At 37.3% G+C, this 21,293-nt stretch overlaps 1 protein-coding gene across 1 annotated transcript in view; it reads left to right on the top strand.

The window, feature by feature from the left end:
- Nucleotides 1-15,338, top strand: part of LOC137866116 (corticotropin-releasing factor receptor 2) — a 31,650-nt gene extending 16,312 nt beyond the window's left edge. Inside the window, exons 3-12 of the mRNA XM_068701793.1 lie at nucleotides 3,125-3,210; nucleotides 3,823-3,929; nucleotides 4,717-4,834; nucleotides 4,983-5,136; nucleotides 8,619-8,679; nucleotides 8,760-8,832; nucleotides 9,318-9,403; nucleotides 10,433-10,568; nucleotides 11,080-11,121; nucleotides 12,508-15,338. Of these exons, the coding sequence (XP_068557894.1) occupies nucleotides 3,125-3,210; nucleotides 3,823-3,929; nucleotides 4,717-4,834; nucleotides 4,983-5,136; nucleotides 8,619-8,679; nucleotides 8,760-8,832; nucleotides 9,318-9,403; nucleotides 10,433-10,568; nucleotides 11,080-11,121; nucleotides 12,508-12,648 (1,004 nt within the window). The 3' untranslated portion in view covers nucleotides 12,649-15,338. The remainder of the gene's footprint in view (nucleotides 1-3,124; nucleotides 3,211-3,822; nucleotides 3,930-4,716; nucleotides 4,835-4,982; nucleotides 5,137-8,618; nucleotides 8,680-8,759; nucleotides 8,833-9,317; nucleotides 9,404-10,432; nucleotides 10,569-11,079; nucleotides 11,122-12,507) is intronic.
- The last annotated feature ends 5,955 nt before the right edge of the window (nucleotides 15,339-21,293 follow it).

Raw genomic sequence — 21,293 nt, 5'->3', positions numbered from 1 at the left:
AACTCCTATGAAAGACTGGTTGAATTGTTACTTTATTCCCTCATCATGTTATATATTTGTCAAAATACAAATGAGTGTTTGCAACCTCTTGGCTCCTTCGTGTCCTCTCTCTCTTAAACCCTCTGACGTCGGTGTAGATGACACAGCAGCTTTGATCCATTTCCTGCTGATTAAATGAAATATCAAATCGCAGTGAGCTGCCAGATTCCCATGCTGTTAAGGTATGGCCTAGTTTACTTCAGTCCCCAGCTCTCAAAATTTAATTTCAAGTGGCTTGAAGGAAAGCTGCTGGAACTGGCTCAGGTGTGCGGCTCACATGAGCAGTTTTCATCGTTTGACTTTGAGATATTGTAGCCTTTCATCTTAACTACGATTTGAAACTCATCCGAAAAGAAAGCCCCTGTTCTACTGACTAACAGCTGAAACAAGTGGGTAATTTACAATAAGCTTTGAGCAGCAGCTTGGTGTTATGAGGAGGCGTATGTCATGTCATCAGGAAACCGACCTCCTGGCTCAAAAGCAGCACAGATGACAAACTAAAGCACAGAGCAATCAAATTTAAGACAAAGAAAGAAAAATGTTGAAATGTATTATTCGTGTAGCAATGTTTCAATCAGCTGAGAGTACCAGCTCAGCCGCAATGAAGAATGTATCACAAATATATAACACAAAATATAAAAGTTTTCAATCCCCACTTGAAGAACCGCTCCACATTTAGTTAATTTAATTTATCTCGAGAAACAAGCTTCCAACCGTCCAATCTTTGAGCAATCATACTGTTTGTTTGATTGTACGTATTTATTTGTGCATCCAAGAAAAGCAAGAGAGTTTGGCACCGTGGCTGGCGGAGGAGGCAATGTTGGCACAGAGCAAGTCAGTTGGAAATCGCACATTTCTTTCGTTTTTTTCTGCATCTTTACACGATTGGAGTGTGGACAGTGTTGGGTCGTTCCAGCATTGTTAACACCTTCACATGGCAGCCCTGGAAACCCAGGAAAAAAACCTTTAATGATTTTTATTTTAACTGTGTGCATATAAAATGTGAAGAGAATAGCTTCACCATGCGTAATGCACAGATGGTTAGTCAGAAATATGATTTCCCTGCACCAGTGCCATGAATCAGTCCTGCCTCAGCGGAACAGCTCACAGGGACAAAACTGACAACCTGCTTCGCTTCCTCTATTTCTGCAACAGCACTGCCTGTTTCACAAACACAGTGAGAAAACTTTATCTGGGAAGCGCTTTGTGCTGCTAATGTAATATGAGGGATATTTTGGGTGGCCAGTTATGGCTGCATGCCTCAAGGCTCAAGGACCTCTGGTGGTTGCTGTGACTCACACTTTCTCAAAACACCGACTATTGCCTTATACTGCCGTTGGCTGCCTGCTGACTAATCACTCACCAGTCTAAACCAGCCCCAGGCCGCAAGTGCTTTGTCAAAACCCAGCTCAGGTAAAACCACAGACTGTATGTCTATGGGGAAAACAGTATGCTTGCTTACAGGTCTGCAAATATAAATGATACAACTAATAGGGTTTTGTTAATGATAATAACTAACTTTTATAGCCTTAATTCATGTTCAAACCATGCATGAGAGAGTAGCTGTCATGAATAATATTATCAACTCTCATGGTTGCACTGCACAGCAACTCTATAAATGCCACAAGACAACTGATCAATGAACAGGGTGGGATAGTCAAACAAACAAGCACAGTGTGTTTAAGGATGTATTACAAATGACTGTTCTACTGCGTTTCAGGATTTATACCTTCCACTCCACCAGTGAACTACTTGAGTGATTTATCTGACTTCGATTGATTGATGTGCTAAACGGCTCAAACGGCCGAGAACTGTGATTTTCCTTCATGAGCAGCACAAAGCATTGTCTAGTCACAGTACAGAAAGTGCTGTTCAGCTCCTTCTCCGTTTCTAGCTGCCACAAACAGTTTTCTGCTCTCCAAATACAAATGTCACATTACATAACATTAATTTGAATTCTACGGATCTTATTCTGCTGCTGCCACGGCTCCAAGAGTCGCTGGAGGCATTTCTGAGGCGGAGGTTTTCCTCACTTGTTACCAACTACCATATTCTTTTGTTGTTTATAAAGATCTTTGACACAAGATGAATGAATACAAACATAAACGTCTGCACACTGTCTAAAATACTAATCCCAGAGGGGAAAAAAATATACAACTATCTGAACATTGAGATAAACACATTTATTCATTCATCCGTTCATCCATTCAGGGTAATATCATAGTGACCCGAGGACTATACTCACAGGAAATAGTATCATTGGAAGCAACTTAAGCACATATTTATGTTATAGTGTTGAACAGTTTGATTATTTAGAAAAAAACAGATGACATTCATTGAACATGAAATTCATACTAGAGACCTTGACCTGTGCATTATTATCATTGTTTATTATTATTATTGTTAGTAGTAGTAGTTTGTATTTGTATTAGTATTATTATTTCTAAATCACAGTTGTAGCTTCTGACAGCAGCGAACCCATAATTGCTGCAAGTTGTCATTAACAATAATGAAAAAAACCTACATCTATGAAGTATATGTTAGCATCAGTGTGGTTCAAATTATCATTTTAAGTGGCTGATCATAATAGAGCAGCAATAAAAGTGTAAAGGTTATTTTCTTCTATTCTGTTTGCACCCGACTCTTGACACTTTTCTGTGTCAAAGAGATAAAGGACCCGCTGAACGCGTGGCGGGGAACTGCAAAATGAAAAATTCAGTTCAAAGTTGATTATGGAATGCAGGGTTTTGAAATATATGCAAATAAACTGACAGTAAGAGGTTTTGCAGTTCCCCGCCATGGATGAAATGTGCATTGCTGAATTGGTGTTCTGTGTAAGACTAAAACAAATAGTAGTGCTCAACTTTTGACTGAGCACATAGAAATTACAAGGATATTTTTGCCTACATACTTTGTACACTTGAACAATATCACTAACCTTGATGTTGAATACAGATGTGAGGTTTGAACAGACAAACTCATCTTCGAGAACAACCGGTATTGTATAACATTATCTATGTTTGCAACAATGCTACAGTACACTTTCATTGTTTTCTCAACCGTGCTCCTCACTCTTTTCTTGCAGGGAGTGCTTACAGGGAATGCATGGATAATGGCACCTGGGCGTTGAAGAGCAATTACTCCAATTGTGAACCTATTTTGGAGGAGAAGGTGAGTAAGGCGTCGCAGGAGCGATCCTGCTATGTCCTTCATTCTGTGAGCAATCTGTTAAGCATCTCAGAAAAATGCTCATCACAGCTTGTCATAATTACACTAATGGCACACATGGAATACCAATCAGATCTAGCAAAAGAAATGTGGTGCTCTGACTGCTTAACACTTATTGAACTGCATTTTTATTTTTCTATGTAATGCAGATAAACTGCTTAAACTGTTGTTTCCAGACTATTTAACAAATACATAGGAGCAGTCTTGTCTGGGTCCCTATAAAAGCAAAGCCTGAGGCCAAACTGTAACACTTATGTAATGCATGTAATGAGTTTTGGCCTTGTTACCACACAGCACGTCTCCTTATTTCTGAAGCTTGCTCCATTTTCTCAGATCATTTGAAATTGTGACATCTGAAGTGTGTCGATGACACACATGTATATCTATGTTTTCTCTCACTTTAGTTGAACTTCAAAACAACATGCATAGATAGATGAATAGATATATTGTATGTACTTGGGTTCTATTCATGTATTTTTGTATTCCTAACCTCTTCTCTTTGTTTTATCATCAAGCAGTTGCATTTAAGTAGTAACTCATGTGTTGTCCTTACAGAGAAAATATCCAATGCATTATAAAATTGCGCTGATCATCAACTACCTAGGTCATTGTATCTCTGTGGGAGCTCTAGTCGTGGCCTTCATTCTCTTCTTGTGCTTAAGGCAAGTACAGAAATAGTCCCTATCTAAATGTGTCCTGTATGCATGAAACCTCGTAGAGGACAATCAGGGAAATTCACATAATATCCTCGGACTGCACATCATTAACTCACTTATGTAAAAATGACTAGATGCGGCTTAGCTGGAGCACTCAGGCTAAGATAGACACAGTGGGCATTTTATAACAAACATGAAGCTGGAACTTTTTCATGTCCTGGTTAAACACACACACACACACACACACACACACACACACACACACACACACACACACACACACACACACACACACACACCTACCTACCTCTACTATGACAGAACAAACAATAGTCTCAGCTTTGTTGTGCCCTATGGTTTGATCAATGTGAGGTTCTCAAGTATTGATTTCTTTAGATTAAAGACCAAAATAGTCAATATTTTGTTCTAAGACTAATGTCTTTAGATTTCATAGAACAATGTACAATCTGGAGCGTCCATAAATCTGCTTAGAAATCACAAAAAACTCCAGAAATTGCCTGAAAATCACCAGATTTAAAAATTTTCTTTAGTATCAAAGTAATCCAGTGATAGTTGTCTGTGCATCCATGGGTATAGTGCAAGAAGGAAGTAAGGGAATTGATTGGATACATACAATTATTTTACATACTGATTGCATGTAATGTTAGAGCCTCTATCTGTGACATGATTGGCCAATAACTTACAGACAGTATTATAAAAAAAGAATCTAGAATCTCAAGTAATTTGAATAACCTGATAATAACCCCTGTTTTTTATTTGGCTTGTGGTAAAGGAGCATACGATGTCTTCGAAACATCATCCACTGGAACTTGATCACCACGTTCATACTGAGGAACGTTATGTGGTTTTTGCTTCAGCTGATCGATCACAATATCCATGAGAGCAATGAGGTAAAAGCTTTGTTTCACTGGGTTGCACACACATATACTACATATACTTTATAAAGTATAAACGTTAAGATAAGCTGTACACAATTTGATATCAAGTATTTCTGTTGCAATTTACAAGTAACTCTGAGTCTGGTGTTGTTCTTTTCAGCCTTGGTGTCGATTTATTACAACAATATACAACTACTTTGTGGTGACAAACTTCTTCTGGATGTTTGTTGAAGGATGTTACCTTCACACAGCCATCGTGATGACTTATTCAACTGATAAGCTCAGGAAGTGGGTCTTCCTTTTCATCGGCTGGTGTGAGTATGTCCATGTTGACGCGCATTAACACTTCACTCAGGTCTGGTAGATACAGTTTGGGAGACTTACAATATCTTTTATTTTAAATCAATGTAGCTAATGGCAGAAGTAGATGTTTAAAAAAATATATTTCTGGTTTAACATGTTTTTCTAGATTAAAAAAAATGGTTTTATGAATGGATTTTAATTCAAATTGCAACTGATAAAATCTAGAATCTGAATCTGTTTGGTCTGTCTCGACCAAAGAATTTTTTTGTTGATTAATCAATTAGTTGATTTAAAACAGATCTGTAAAACTGAGTTTGTCCACAGAGAATTGAACACCACTTTAAATCTTGTGTTTAAACCAGAGATGTGCTCATAAGATTCCTGGAAATAACTTATTCAGCATGAAAAAAGCATTAAAAACGACAAATCAAGCAAAAAAATCTTAGTTGACTAAGAAGGGGAAGCACTATTACAAGCCGAGTTGGCCAGGCCACAAAACCCAATTTATATCCAGCTTATCTTGATTCTCTCTGGCCTCCTATGCATTGATTTGGCAGATTGATATGCATTTGGTGTTCAGTGATTCCACATCAAGATAACGAATTGTGTTTCAAACTTTGTCCTTGACTTTGGAAACAGTCATGGTCCATTTAATTGCTGTTTTAGAGCTTTCAATCATTACACATCTGCCCAAAATGATCTCGGTCAGAATTTGATACGTTGAACAAGTACTGATTTAAATTAAAACCAGGTTGTGGAACAGCTGACCCACAGTGTTATATGATATTTCTCCCCCATCCAAAGTGAACCTTTGCTTCACTGAAAGCAGCTGAAGGCTGGTCAGCGAGAGAAGCAGAGTGAGACCTTTTAGTGCTCCAGACTCAAGATGGTACTTTAATTTCATTTCAAGAGAACAGAGCTCCAGTGAAGTGTGGAAAATATAATTGTTTGTGCTTGACTTCCAGTGATAGAATGAGTTTTGAACATGCACTGTAGCAGATGCCCTGTATGACCACATTAATTATCTATGCTCACCTTGACTTAAACTACTGTACAGCATTAGCAAAGCATGGTGTCGAAATATTACATCTTGAGGCAGGAAAAAATATGGAACGTTTGTATGCTTCCCTGAGCCAGCCTGACATTTCCTCTCTGTCAGTCTGTTATGTAATGGACATTGTGTGTTCTTGCAGAAAGGAAACTAAACACACACTTTAATGCATCGAGTTCATGCTAAACTGACTCAGAGATTTATGAACACAGGAATGAAAAATAAAAAGATAACCAGCAGATGACATATGATTAGTAATGACACATGGATGACATGATTGAGAAGCTCATATTGGTTTTAAAATAGAAATAACCAAAGGCAGATATCCATCATATCAATGTAGTTTAATTAATGTGATTAGAATATCAAGTAACTGACAGCTTTTCCTTGTGATGATTAGTCACAGTGATCTGTGCAGCTTCGTCTTACTCCTGCAACTTTATACTAAACATGATTTTTTGATTTTAATCCGATAATTATGTGAAGCCACGTATCCAGTAGGGTGTATTTTCAGTGAACACAATATCTTGAAAAAAATTATATTTTCTTTTTTTGTAATCAATACCCGTCATTTGTGATATCTTATCTGTCAAAATTCTATATCATCATTAACCCACAGGGGAAATTCACTTGTCGGTGCAGCCAAAGAAACATGGCTTGATGAAGGTTAGAGGCAGACAAAGTAATAATGTAGCTATAATTAACTAAAATGTAATACAATAAATTAAAGTGAATTTTTAAGAGTCATACTAAATCAGAAACAGGTAGTCGTACGGACTATACAGTATATAATATAAATACAATCTGTACAAATTATATTGTTCTCTTTCTTACAACTACTGTGTTGTGGAAACCAAGAGCCAGTGAAGACATTAGATTTCTCATTGTGTCTCTGATATAACTCTTGAGAGATTGTTGATAAGAGTTCATTGAGGAAATGATGGAAGTGGGGCAGATTAAATCTATCTAACTCCAGAGGCCTGATGTTGGATCAAAATAGATTTAGAACTTTTCAGCTCAATTAAAGTTAATTTTAATCTGAACATCTGATCCAATTTGTCTACAAAACTTGACCAGTTTCATTCAGTTTTCTGTCACCATCTGATTTGTGCACTCACTAATGATATTTAGCTAGAAGCTAAATTAGGTTGTCAGCATATACTGGCAGGCTGAAAGTCAAGAATTAATTGCTTGTTGGAGCAGACTTTGCTTGAACTGAAGTCCTGAGTGCTTTGGTGTAGCAGTGAGATATTCCAGAGGGCTTTACTTCTTCTTTTTTTTTTACTTTCATCTTGAGACACAGTGAAAAAGGGGCTAATGCTGAGGCAGAGTAGCTCCTTGCTCCTCTTTCTTTTTTGTATTTATGAATATATAATTTCTATATCTGTTTGTTTATGCAACGTTTTGAGGGTGGCGTGGGAAACCTACAATTTGGTCACAAAAAAAAAAATCAGCAAAAGCTTTGAAAGGCAGACCACGTTAACATGAAAAGATTAGACTGCAATAGATGCAAGTGAGCCAGTGTGAAAAATGGGAGAAATTGAAAAATAAATCTAAATTGCAAAATAAAAAATGTCCTTTTATCCCTAAAAGTGGTGCCTGTTTTGAAAAGAAGATGACAGCTCCCAATGTTCAAATAGTTGTATTTTATTACAGATGATTCAAGCACACTTGGTCTTTAAAGAAAAAAAAAAGGTTATACTTGATAAAATAAAATCCCCAGAACCAAATATGTGGCCATCCTCTCCTCAAATCATGTCACTGCCGTGACCGGCAGCTCATTTTTGGGTGTGAGTTCCCCAAACAGCTCGAGTTAATGTGACAGATCAGTGTTGAAATGTGGTCCATGTTCAACAGAGAGCGCTGGTAGGCCTAACGTGACAAATGGAGAATTTAACATTTCTGCAGTTTCTTTTCTGAGAGGATTTAAAAATGATTTTCATGCATATGTCATGTCATTATTTCATTATAGGCATTTCAAAAAATGTATTATTAACATTGACAAAGTTTCTGAGAATACCAGCACCTTCTTCAGAATATCTGTTTTTCAGATACATATATCCATCATTTCTCTACTGGACCTCTATGAGTAATTATGTATGACTGTGAAGCCACTTTAGGTATAAAAATGTTGTTACTTCAGAAGAAAAAAGTGAGAGCATGTTTCTTCTTATTTTGGAAGGAGCCTGACCTCCATTTTGATCAAGTTGCTCAAAGTAATAAGGTTCTGTTGGTAAAAGAAATATACATATTCTGTGGTTTTCACCTTCATTATTTGTACTCCTTCTGCCGTTTGAAGTTAGGTTACTAAATGTGGATTGCTACATTAATACATCACTTTTTTTACTGACATTTTTTTTTTAATCAAATTTTGTTCCCTTTATACTAAAATGTTTTTTGTCATTTCTGACTTACATTCACTTTTTTATATCTTCACTCCAGGTATTCCATGCCCTATAATAATAGCTTGGGCTATAGGAAAGTTATATTATGAAAATGAACAGTAAGTACAATTACTTTTTTCAACACTAATATTTTTCTTAAGTTTTCCAGTGTTGATTATTTCTTTTTTGCTGTCAACAGATGTTGGTTTGGTAAAGAACCTGGAAAATATATGGACTACATTTACCAGGGACCAGTTATTCTTGTGCTTCTGGTGAGTGGTAACACAGAAACTGAACATCCACTGCTGTTATTTTCCACATTATTTGTTAGAACCATTCATCAATTTACACTAACATTAAGATCTACCCCTTGAAGGTGTAAACTGATGGGAAAAATATGCCCTTAAATGAAAATGCTTTTATAATGAAAGCCATTTCCATCGTGCTTCTAGCTCTCTGGAAAGGTGGAATTAATCTTCCTGAAGGCATTTCCACGCATAACACACCTAAAAATATGGAATTGTATTCATAGGAAAGTATCCGCTAATGGTTTGGTACTAGCTGTTACTGGCATGTAGCAGTGCGGCAACCAGTTCTTGTTGAGGAGGAGGCTTTGACTTGTGTCTGCCCTCTATTCCTCCTCCTCCGTATTTAATGAGCGGAGTATGTAGGCTGCAGAAAATATCTCTTGGTGTATTACAAAGTAAGCCATTAGCACTGTGCTCAAAACTAATTATTCTGTGTGTTTGTCTTCTAGATAAACTTTGTTTTCCTCTTCAACATTGTAAGAATTCTCATGACCAAACTAAGAGCTTCAACCACGTCTGAAACAATACAGTACAGGTGAGTTAATGATTGCAGAAATATAGAAATGACACTTTCTCCTTCTGTTTTTGGCATTACAGCAGCTGATTTAGAGGGCAAAATAATATTAGCCTTTATAATTACTGTCAGTTTAAATTCTGACTTAATTTCAAACAAATCCTGTCAAAAGAGAAGATATTTGGGGATCAAAGGTTCCAATGTTTATGACAACAAAGTGAAATCACTGCCAGAGCTGATTAATTATCATTCTTATGGCTTCTGCTTCTAAAGTCTACAGAAACAAATTGACTTGAATCAGCACAGTGTAATTATTTATTCTATAGTTTTTTGTGCAAGAGCCTATTTAATTTTGCCCCACCAGTCATCTTTGTAGGTGGCAAACCTCTGTGCATGAGCATTTGCTTTCTCACCTTTGATTACGCTTTCAAGTGTATTTTTCTCCTTGGGGGATTATTTTGAGTGAGTTTGTAGAATCACAGCTCAGACAACTTCAATTCAGGCTTTACAGCCTGGAGTTGGATTCACAATCGCATGGTGGGACAGATATGCTGACGTGAGCCATGCAGATTTAAAGGAGTGGAGGACAGGAGTGACAGGAATAAACTGTTGATTGAAATGGTTCTTTCAAAATGCTGTCGGTTTCGCCAGAATTACAAGAACATTATAAACAGTGGGGTAAATATGACATGGGAAACAATGGGATTTTCTGTGATGTGTAAATTGCTTGCTTTGCACAGCTGGTCATGATTACGGAGCTGCAGAACCTCAAAATTTAAATGAATTTATTACAATTTATCAACATTGCATACTGCACTGCATATTTAATGTATTGTAAACTCAAACCTAATGACATGACTTACTGCAGACTTGGTGGTTTATTATCAAGTAAACAAAACACGAAAATTTAGAAATGCATTATTACCAAATAAGTCTTGCCTTAATAGAAACCAGTACTGTAGCCGTCTTGCAAAGGAGGCTTCATTTCTAATAACGTGTTGATATTTTTTCACAAATAAAGCTGCTGATTTTCCATCCCTGTCTTTCCAGGAAAGCAGTGAAAGCAACACTGGTCTTGTTACCTCTGCTGGGCATCACCTACATGCTCTTCTTTGTGAATCCGGGGGAGGACGACATCTCACAAATCGTTTTCATCTATTTCAACTCCTTTTTGCAATCTTTTCAGGTGAGACTAAGGATACTGATGTTGTGTGACACAGGTCAGCACTCGAGAACCCACGCACACAGTGCACAAAGTGAACAGGACGAGTCATACAGATTTTTCAATGTGTTTTACAGCAGTGCTGTGTCACTTCTTTTGCCGCTAATGAGCCTTCTTGTTGGAAGATGATTTGAAGTAGCATCCTGGCTTTGCTTGCACACAATGTGGCCCTCCCCTGCCTCCTGTTCAGTGCTCTCCGATGACAGGATTAACAGGGCCATGTGGGCATGATTTGTGCTCTGTGGCAATTTTTTTTTCTTTCCATCTTCTGTGCTTAACTTTGAGACAGAGTGGGTGGAAAATGGGTTTTCATACTGAGCTTCTTTATAGTCAATAATTATATTTGGCATGACTCAATTCGCTCTGAAAATTGAACACCTAATTTTTCTTTTTCTTCCCATGAATGCACCATCTGAATTCTCTGGTGAAGCTGCATTTATCTCTTTTAATAGTAATCTGTCTTTGTGCTCTACAGGGGTTCTTTGTGTCAGTGTTTTACTGCTTCCTAAATGGAGAGGTGAGTCACTGGAGTTTTGCAAAAGACTCAGTATTTATGAATTTAATTAAGTTGTCAGTGTGTTTCTTGATATATCGCAATAGAGCCCTACATGGATTTCCTTGATTAGTTTAGCCGTGTTTTTTACCAACTATCCTCCAGTTATATTTATTTTTGCTAAGTTCAAGCAAGGGGCACAGCCAGGTTGTTTTCATAACGGAAAACAATGCTGAGAGATCTTCTATTCTACTAGTGAAATTGTAGCATGTTGATTAGATATGCAAATAAATCCTTCGTCATTTTCATCTAATTACGATGAAAGCAAATTGCTGGACTTCTAGCAGTTTGAAGTCATTATTGCCATTACAGGAGTTACACATTTGTCAGTAATTGTGAAAAACAAAAGACACTCTTGCTGCTCTTTTACAGCCCTCGAATGATTAAAATCAGTGGTGGAGATGTGGCTAATTTGATGAGGAAATGTGAACAATGTGAGTCACATGTTTTGGTTTATAATTTAATGCAAGTTAAAAATTGTCTGTGGCAACAGCAGTTATGTGGCATTAAGGGATAGCTTTGAGTTTCGGACATTTAGATTGTTGTGCTCAGTGCCCGCATAGATGAGTTTTCTTGTTTGTAGTAAATTGTCTTATTGTCCTGCACTGATTTGAAAAGGAAAACAAGAGGGTAAGATGATTTTGTTAGGGGGAGAGCATGCCTCTTTTCTCCTCATATCCATTTTGAATTGATAATATTTACTATTTTTAGTGCATACACAATAACTTTCCTTTTAATCCTTTTAACATGATTATTTCCATCAACCTAAACTAAATTTCTGTAGGCATTTCAACCTACATATTGCTCTTTAATGATCAAATACTTTATATCATGTATTCTGTCTGAATTCTCTGTAGGATGCAACACTAACAGAACAGTTTGATATTGACACAAATACAACGTGTTTGTTCAGTATGAAGCTCGAGACAGGACACAGTTTGGTTTAGCTTAACATAAAGAAACAGGGGGAAACAGTTACAAGTCACAACTTGTTTTTACACTTTGTTTTTTGTGTGGATTAAACAAAGGAGATATAACATGTTTATTATTATCTAAATGAGATTTAGAGGTGCTGTAGTTTTTTTTTCACCTTTGGAAAGAACAAAACAAGCTCTATCCAGTTTTTATGCTAAACTAACCCAACTGTAACCTGGCTGTAGATAATAAAAACATAAGTGGGATATTTATCTTCACATTTAGAAAATATAGGTATTTCCCATAACGCCAAATTATCCCTTTAATTTAACAAAAAAGACATCACAGTTTTGAGTTATAACATTCACTCTTCTTTGCATATACAAAGTATCCATAATAATTACAATAATATCATATTCATACCCAACATTTTAGGTACGTTCTGCAGTAAGGAAAAGGTGGCACCGCTGGCAGGACAACCACACCCTTCGAGTGAGAGTGGCACGAGCCATGTCCATCCCCACGTCTCCCACCAGGATCAGCTTCCACAGCATCAAACAGACCACAGCTATGTGATCAGCAAATGATCTATACGACAACATCAAGGGAACAGACTAAATCTTTTTCTCCAGTGCAAGCAAGGAAGTGATGTATGGAGCAGACTGATTCCGCTAACAAGGCCGCAATGTGTCCAGTGTTTACTGAAGAGCCAGGCAGTTTCTCTTGTCTGGTGGTAAATATTTATTGCATCCCAACGTATACTTTGACAACACATGAAGTAAAATGGACACACAAGATTCTTGGAAGAGTTATCTCTTGTAACATATTGTACATGAGGTACGGGGTTTGTATTTAAAAAGAGTTAAAGATGGCGTCGCCATCTATCACATCACAACAAGTTTTATCTTACAGCGTTCTTATCGCTGTCATCTTACTGCTTAGTGGTTGTTAGTGCAGCAAGATAATCCTACAGGATTTGCAACAGGAAACTTTAACAGCTCACACACTTATAGACATCTGCTTCCATTGTTACTCTGTGGTAGGGCGACGTGGCATACTTAATTAGATACATTGATCGAGATGCACTCAAAAATGTTGCTTGATTTAAATTTGGTGCGATGAATAGCAAAACGACAAAATGCTCTTTGAGTTAATCGCTCTTTGGCATCAACAGCTGCCTGTGACAGCTAGGAAAGAGGCTTCGGGGAAGAAAAGGGATCACCTGAATTGAATATCGAAAACTTTATTGTATAAAAAGGCAAACCATTCACAAGAGGCACTGCTCTCTCTCTCTTTCTCGAAAAGATCATTTGAACACTTGGTTTTCACCCAAAAACAATCTCAATGAGTGGTAATAACCTTCTGGTCAATGTGAGCTGATTTTATACAAACAAGCCATTGTAATGAAGCCTTTATAATGTGTCTTCTGAGCCTTCTCCTTTAAGTTTGTATTATTTGATATCGTGTTGAATTTTGTGTCTTGTGCTGTACTATTGTAAACATTGTCAAAATACTTCAGCTTCTTCTCGTTTCTTGTCGCTTCTACTGTTTCGCTTCTAACTTTATCGACTTTTCTCAGAGAGAGAGAGGGTGTGAACATAACGAGCAATTTAACGTGTCATGGGTTTGAACTCCCTGAGGCTGATGGATGAGCAGTATGAAATTATATTGCTTCCAAACGAGTAAAGATAAGGTTATATATCATATATAGTTGGGAAAGTGAGTCATTTATGTAATTTATGTGTATGTTAAGTGTCATGCGTGGATTTTTCATGCAGTCGCAGTGGAAGCAGATTAAATTCTTCTGGCTTTATGAAATCCGTGTAGCTTTCCAGTAATCAGTGTCACGACTAAGCTGCTGGTTTAAGAGAGGGACATTTTGATGAAATGAGTACCAAACATTTGCCTGTAATGCCAACTGTTACATCTGCTCAGGCCGCTCACACAATTATGGGAACCACCATCTATCCTCAATGTCAAACTCAAAAAACATAAAAAGGATGAAGAGGGGCGAGGTAGTGTTCACTTTGAAAAGGATTAAGAACAGTAAAAAAATGAATCGAGTTATGTTGCAAGCTTAAGTTTTGATGCAGATGTTCCTTTGTGTGTCCCTAATATTTACTACATAACATCAGCAGAGAATTTCTGTCTAGTACAATTAAGAATGTTTAAAAAGGAATACTTTGTCATTTTTTGGAAAGTATTATCATTACTGAGAGTTAGATGAGAGGATTGAAATCTTTCCCATATCTGCCAGTTAGCTTAGCATATGACTGCAAACAGGGGGAAACAGTTAGCTTGGCTCTGTCCACAGGAGTCTTTAAGTGGTACTGATCTTCTCATGTAACTCTTAAAAGAGAAAGCAAATATATTTCCCACGATGTATAACAAATTTCACAATGAGTAATCTTGTTTCATATCAGTTTGGGTTTTTATTTATTTATGTAATTATTTGATACTTTCATCAGTATAACATCCACTAGTTCTACTGTGGACTTTGGATTTGAAATAGATATGGAAAATATTCAGAATTTCCGTGATCAAATTTGGTTGAGGGTGTTGTGTAGTCCACAAAATATTTCAGCAATCCGTGTAGTAAAATGTACATTTTCATACTTGCATTTTGTATGTTTTTGTAACATTAAAGCAGGCTTTTTTGTTGTTGTTGATACTGTATGCTGCTCCACTGGACTGATATCAAATCCAGCGATTTTGATGTTAATATTTTATTATGACATTTACCTGAATTTCTGTTTCCAGCATCAAAACTCGTGGAACTGTGACAGTGCCCACCTCATCATGTTATGTAACTATAAAAAAGGACTTTATCTAATATTTTCATACAGAAGAAAAAAACAAATCTTTTATTTAAACTCACCAAAGAGACAGACCATGTTTACCAGCATCCAGATTTTTTATTGTCTACATATTTGTACGGTTGCCATTGCACTTTGTGGACCAAATTGTGTTGACTTTTTATTTTGTACACCATTTAATGTACATGATGAAATGCATTAAATGCAGTGTGATGTCAGATTTGTTAACTTATTACTGTACATGAACACATTGGACTTATTGATTTTTTGGAAAACTGTTTGTTGAACCACCCATGTTGCCTTACACAAACAAAAGAAAATGCTTTTTTTTGTGTGTGTGTGAAAAGGAAGCTAATGTCTCTGTACATATCTGTACGTGTCTCTCACATATCATTGTGTTACTGTTACATTTGTACATGCACATGTGAAAGTGAAAATATTGATTTGAATTAAAACCATACTCTTAATTTTACTCTTTGGTTTTTCATGTTAAAAAGGTCTTGTATTTTCAAGGGAGCTTGTAAACAACGGTGATCTGTGTTGACAGAGTATATGATGCATTACGTCTATTCAGTTACGCTGGGCAATCAGGCATTAGTTGCAGATTGCACTAATGGGATCTGTTTAGTTGATTCATTTGCTTTTCATCCTCCATATCTCCAAGCACTGTATAAAATAAATGCAGCCGTCTTGTGATGACTCAACCACATAATTATTCTTAGTATAGTGTAGACTACTGCAGCTTCACTGTGGCAAGTAATTGTCTTACTTGTAAATATAGTTCTCAGTGATTAAAGGGTCCCGGGAGTGCCTTCTAAATTATATAATATGAATGTAGATGCAGTTGCAGCGGAGCAGAAACTACAGCCTGTGCCCTGAAACCCTTAGGACTTTATGAGTTATACATCCCCAAACAATTTGCAGAGACTCTGATGCAGCCTAATAAAGGCTCGTTGTGACAATTAATGCTTTTGATGGTGGACAAAGGCATGAAAGGCGCATAGTGGATATGAGGTTCTAGAGTGAACCAGCGCCAGAGGCAAGCAGCACAAATGCATTGCATTTAAGATCGTCTGCCCTGAGCTCCTTTGTGTGGATACTAAACTGCATTTCACCAGTCATTACCTCGGCTAAAAATACATGACTGGGGCCACCACTACAGTCTTGAAAATGCTTCATTTATTATGCTATGATGAGGTGTTTCCCATGACAAAAACACACAACTAAGTTAAGATTGATTAGGTAACGTGTGTTTCTGAAAACTTCAGGAATTGTTGCTTTAAGAAAGGATGATCTCTTCCAAAATACAGTTGCTTTTTTTAAAGCACCCTGTCAATTTAAGAAATAAAGTCACTTATTTTGCCATGTAAAATGTAAATGCTAAAATCGCTTAATTTAATGTTTTTCACTCAATAACCCCATAATGACAAAGCAAAAACAGGAGTTTAGAAATGTTTGCAAATGTTTATAAAAAAACCCTGAAAGATCACATGAACTCAGTACTTTCATATACTTCCTGCAGCAATTACAGCGTTAAGTGTTCGAGAGCAGTGTTGGGCTGGTTTCTGCTCTTGCTTCTATTAAGTTGTGCTGGTAAAAGCGTTGTGCTGGTATATGGGCTGCTAGTCAACATTTAGCATACACAATACCTTCACGTCATCATTGACATGGGAAATTGTGTATTCGGTTGTCCAACTGCACCCTTTTTGGGTTGTGATCAGGGACATGCGGTCAGGGGAGGCAGGTGAGGCTCATTATGAGAAGTAACAAAACAAATAATGAAAAAATAAAATAAAAATGAATATTGCTCTACTGATCTATGCTATAAATCTAATTGATGTATGATTTCAATCATTTCAATCATTTTTATAATCAAAATCGCGGAATTAGCGCATGTCCTGTTCAATCAGAGGAGACACGTGAGGTGAGGCAGCAACGAGCTGTGCCTCACCTCAGATTGTGAATCCCTCACAGGTAAAGTAACATTTTATGTGTTTGTTGTTGTTTTTATACATCCATGGTTGTTCCACAGATTATCGCGGGATCCTCCGATTTTCGCGGGTGGCGCCCGCGAGCGCTCTGCTTCTGAAACGCTCCCGGTGGGGCAGATCGCGGCGCACACGCTCCCGGTGGAATCAAATATGTACCTTACCTATGTGTGTGTAGAGAATGCTGATATGAAATATGAAAAACAACCAGTAGTCAATGTGCAAGCTGCTAATTGAATGGTGATTTAAACTACTCTATTGGGTTCATATATTTGTAAATCTGACTCGTGCCTCACCAGCCACAAACCTCACCGCATGTCACTGGTTGTGATAGCCTATTTTGCTAATTTATCTTTTGGTTCTTTTATGCAGATATGAGGATTTGCATGCTTATGATGCGTTTTCTATTGCATATGTCATGTTTTTACAGTTTTACGCAGATTTCTGACAGGGTTATGATTTGGGCTGTTTTTTATTGAAATGGGCAGGTTTTAAGTTGTGATTGTGCTGTAAACTAGCTATCTGATATGTCAACACTGTTCTTGAGTGTGAAAAAAAAAAGCTTTACATTCTTCTCTGCAGATCCTCTCAAGCTTTGTTGGGGTGGATGGAGACCACCAGACATTTTCTGTCTCATCTCTCATGTCATTTCAGATCCTCTGCCTCTATGCTCTGCAGTACGATTAACCTCACTTTCCCCGCCCACATCCTCACCTGCATCTCATTCTCTCATTAGGCCCTTGGCACCAGTTTCACGCACTCTACCAGATTGTCTAATGTGCATCTCATAGCTTTCCAGCATTCTGATTACCAGATTTGCCTCACCTGCCTGTTCGGACCTTTAGCAGACCTTTTTCTTAATTTAAGCATTATGGAGGCTACTGTGCTTTTGAGAACTTTAAACGCAGCTAAATATTTTGCAGCCTTCCCCAGATCTGTGCCTCAACATAATCCTGTCTCTGTGCTCAGCAGGCAGGGCCTTTGATCTAATGGCTTGGTTTTTGGTCTGATAAGATTGATCAGCTGTGAGATCTTATATAGAGAGGTGTGTGCCTTTCCAAATCATGTCCCATCAACTGCAATGACCACAGGTGGACTCCAGTCAAGGTGTAGAAACGTCTGAAACATGATCAAGATAAATGGGAGTCACCTGGGCTGTTTTTCAAGTCTTGCAGTAAATTGTCGTGTGTCAATTTGATATTGCATTTTTTTTTTACTATTTTAGCATAAGGCTGCACCATTTAAACATTCTAAATAATTTCTGAATGCACTGCATAAAGTAATAAACTATCTTGCAGAGCAGCCAGCGTACAGGGCAATAGGCGGGATCTTAGAAATACTGTGTTATTTGATGGTATTATTTCCCTAAATTAATTGGGAAATAACAACATTTTCAGAGCTTGACCCAAAGACCAAAAGTCAAAGGCAATGCAATAGGTGGAGTACCCCTTTAATTGCTAATTATTTACTTGTGACTAAATTGAAAAGTTTAAGCTTCTATTGTACAGCACCACAACCTTTACATTTACAATAGTAACAATAGAGATTCAATTTGAAAGTTGAGTGATGCAAACAATCACATCCTGATTCATATTTTTTTTTCCCATTTCAATATTATATAGGACATTCTTTTGACCATAACATTATTGGAACAAGAGACCAAGACTCATTTGGTTACATCAAGAAGCTAAGAAGCACCTGTTGCCAACCAATCATTCAATAAGGGGAAACATAATTAAATGGACTAAATGATTAGGCTTATTTTGTGGCTGTGATACTGAAGCTGAATTTCAGAGAAATGCCAAGAGAATAACAGTTCTAACCTTTAGCTTATAAAATGCACAATGAATACTATATATATATATATAATTTATTCACATTAAACAAGGTTATTAAATGAGAACATTATATTTCCGCTTTGGGGGCAGAAGTTGAGCACAGTTAAAGTGCACTTTAACAAGAACAAAATTGCTCACATGAGGGAAGTGATTCCATTACGATACAACGGGTTTACTGAATTACTCAGGCTGTGCAGTTCAGATGAAACTCCCCTGCAAATTTAAACTGGTGCTGTCCTGGAGGTCCTGTGGGAAATTCGCTATGCACAAATAATTGCTAAATGTATAGCCAGACGCTCAGGCTGGAAGAGGGAAGTTGACAAAGATTATGTGGTGTGATTTCGGTCAGCAGACCGAAGAAGGAGAAGTGCTTAAAAAAGCTATTTGTGGTGAATGTGAGGGTTATATTTCTGTTAAGAATGGTTTGGGTGGATTTGTTTACAAAGTTGTTCATCTATTGGGCTAGTCATTACAAGACCTTAAATACCTGAATACCAGGGATACGTGTAGACATTTATTGTTATTTTATCCCAAACCACAATCTCTTCTAAACCTAACCAACTAGGTTAACGTAACCAATCTAACCAATTATGGTAACAATTACTATCAGAGGCAGAGTAGGGCGGGTCATGCCTTCGCCATAGCAGGATTCATAATTTAGCTGCCTGGCCTCAGTGATACGCATGTCTAACTGCTCTCCATCGGACTGCAGAATACGTGATTATTTATCTTACGTGTTGTCAGCAGTTAGATTGTCTAAATGAGAAAAATAACAGCTTCAATCTGTGAGGAACATTAGTGACGGTTGAGTCCAGCTATAGCTGTTTGTTTATTTTATTATTGAAGCTGTGACCTACTGAATTAAACCAATATTATTTATTAACTAACACTTGTATGAATCACACACAGAATATCCATCTCTCTCACACATTATGTGTTGCCCCCCCCCCATTATATGCCCTGGCCTGATTTGGCCTGGCGGCTGGTGTGATCCCATCCAATATGACTTCTAATCATGAGTGATTGTTGATGGCTGTTTGTATACAAATGCTTACAAATTTTACAAATGCTTGGCTGATGTTTCTGCAGGTTGGACAGGGCAAATGTGGAGTGAGTCGTGATTGTGCTCGGAGGAGTCGGGGTGGGCCCATACTTGGTACATATGCCCTTGATTGTCGCTGTGTAAATTGAAGCAAAAAAAAAAATGGTGTGATTCCAGGCTGGACACTCAGCACTCAGCTGACACTCTGGAAATCATACAGGTTGTAAATGTAAATGTTCACTGACTGAGTGTCAGGGGGTGTGAGAGGTTCAGTCGCATCCACCAGGTGACTTCTGCTTTCACTGAGGAACTTTTAACTTCAGTTAGGTGTGTGAGACCTGCTGCTGTTTGTGACTGTTAATCTGTGTCATTGTGATTCTGTGCTAGTGTCTGATTTTTTTCCTCTAGTTATTTCTATGATGAAAAACATCATAATCATATCATTTTTTCCTCACCCTCCCTCTACCCCATAACAATTACTTTTACTTGAGTATATTATTCTATGACTCTTTCCAACCCAGCTACCAGGTCAGCATATTGCAGAGAATGTTTCATGATACAAATCGTGCATGAAACACCAAACTACTGTGGACAAAAGGTTTAAGCAGCAGTATAATAGCACAAAATGAATAATAATTAATTCTGTGAGAAGGTCGTGTTATTTCACTTTGAAAGAAGGACAGAAATAAAGAAGGGTTACTCAACCACCAGAAGTCAGTGAATGTGTGTTTTGCATTTGAGAGGAAGAGCATCAGTCAGTTTAGTTAATAATGAGTCTTCATTTGATGTGTGTTCATCAATGAATGTAACTGTGGCATTGATTGAATCAAATGGAAATTTGAATATAAATGATGTTCCATTTTGGGGCACAGTGGGATGGTTGGGTTGTGAAAGATGAACTTCAGAGGTTTATAACGCTTTTATTTGTTTGGTAAAAACAGGAATGGAGCTTTAATTCGGTACTGAAGGAGTGGAAAACAGCAATCAAGCTTTCGGGGGTTCATTTAGCAAAGGAATGGCATGTTGTTTTTTTCCCACAATGTCTGCTAAATCCCTATGATTAGAAAGAAGAAGAAATAATTGTAACAATAGTTCCCCCTGCTGGCTAAAGAAATGAATGACCGCTAAAGTTTTCCTTTAGATGGTTCCATTAATTCAATCTCTATACGGATATACACATATATTGTTTTATCTTTTTACTCTGGGTGTTTTTTCATTCACCAATATTTTATGTTTTGCAATATTCTACAATGGTCCTCGAACTTGGAATCTTGATCTGTCTTCATTACAAAAAAATATGTGATGTTCATGTTGAACTGTGGGAGGGATTTCTGAGTTTATACATTGAATACAGAAAGTTAGACATTTTAGATCCTAATTCAATTCCAACGTTATGTCTCAAGCCTATTTGTTATTTCTTGTAACAGAAATGTGTGTGTGTGTGTGTGTGTGTGTGTGTGTGTGTGTGTGTGTGTGTTACTGCAATTTACCTCTTTTCTGATCAAAACAGTGTCTAAAGAAAATTATTTCTGTGGGA

This window comes from Cebidichthys violaceus, unplaced genomic scaffold (genome assembly GCF_023349555.1).
Source record: "Cebidichthys violaceus isolate CVI_PGR_0920_01 unplaced genomic scaffold, fCebVio1.0.p SCAF_8, whole genome shotgun sequence".
Classification (NCBI taxonomy): domain Eukaryota; kingdom Metazoa; phylum Chordata; class Actinopteri; order Perciformes; family Stichaeidae; genus Cebidichthys; species Cebidichthys violaceus.
This window is presented reverse-complemented; position numbering and strand designations above follow the sequence as displayed.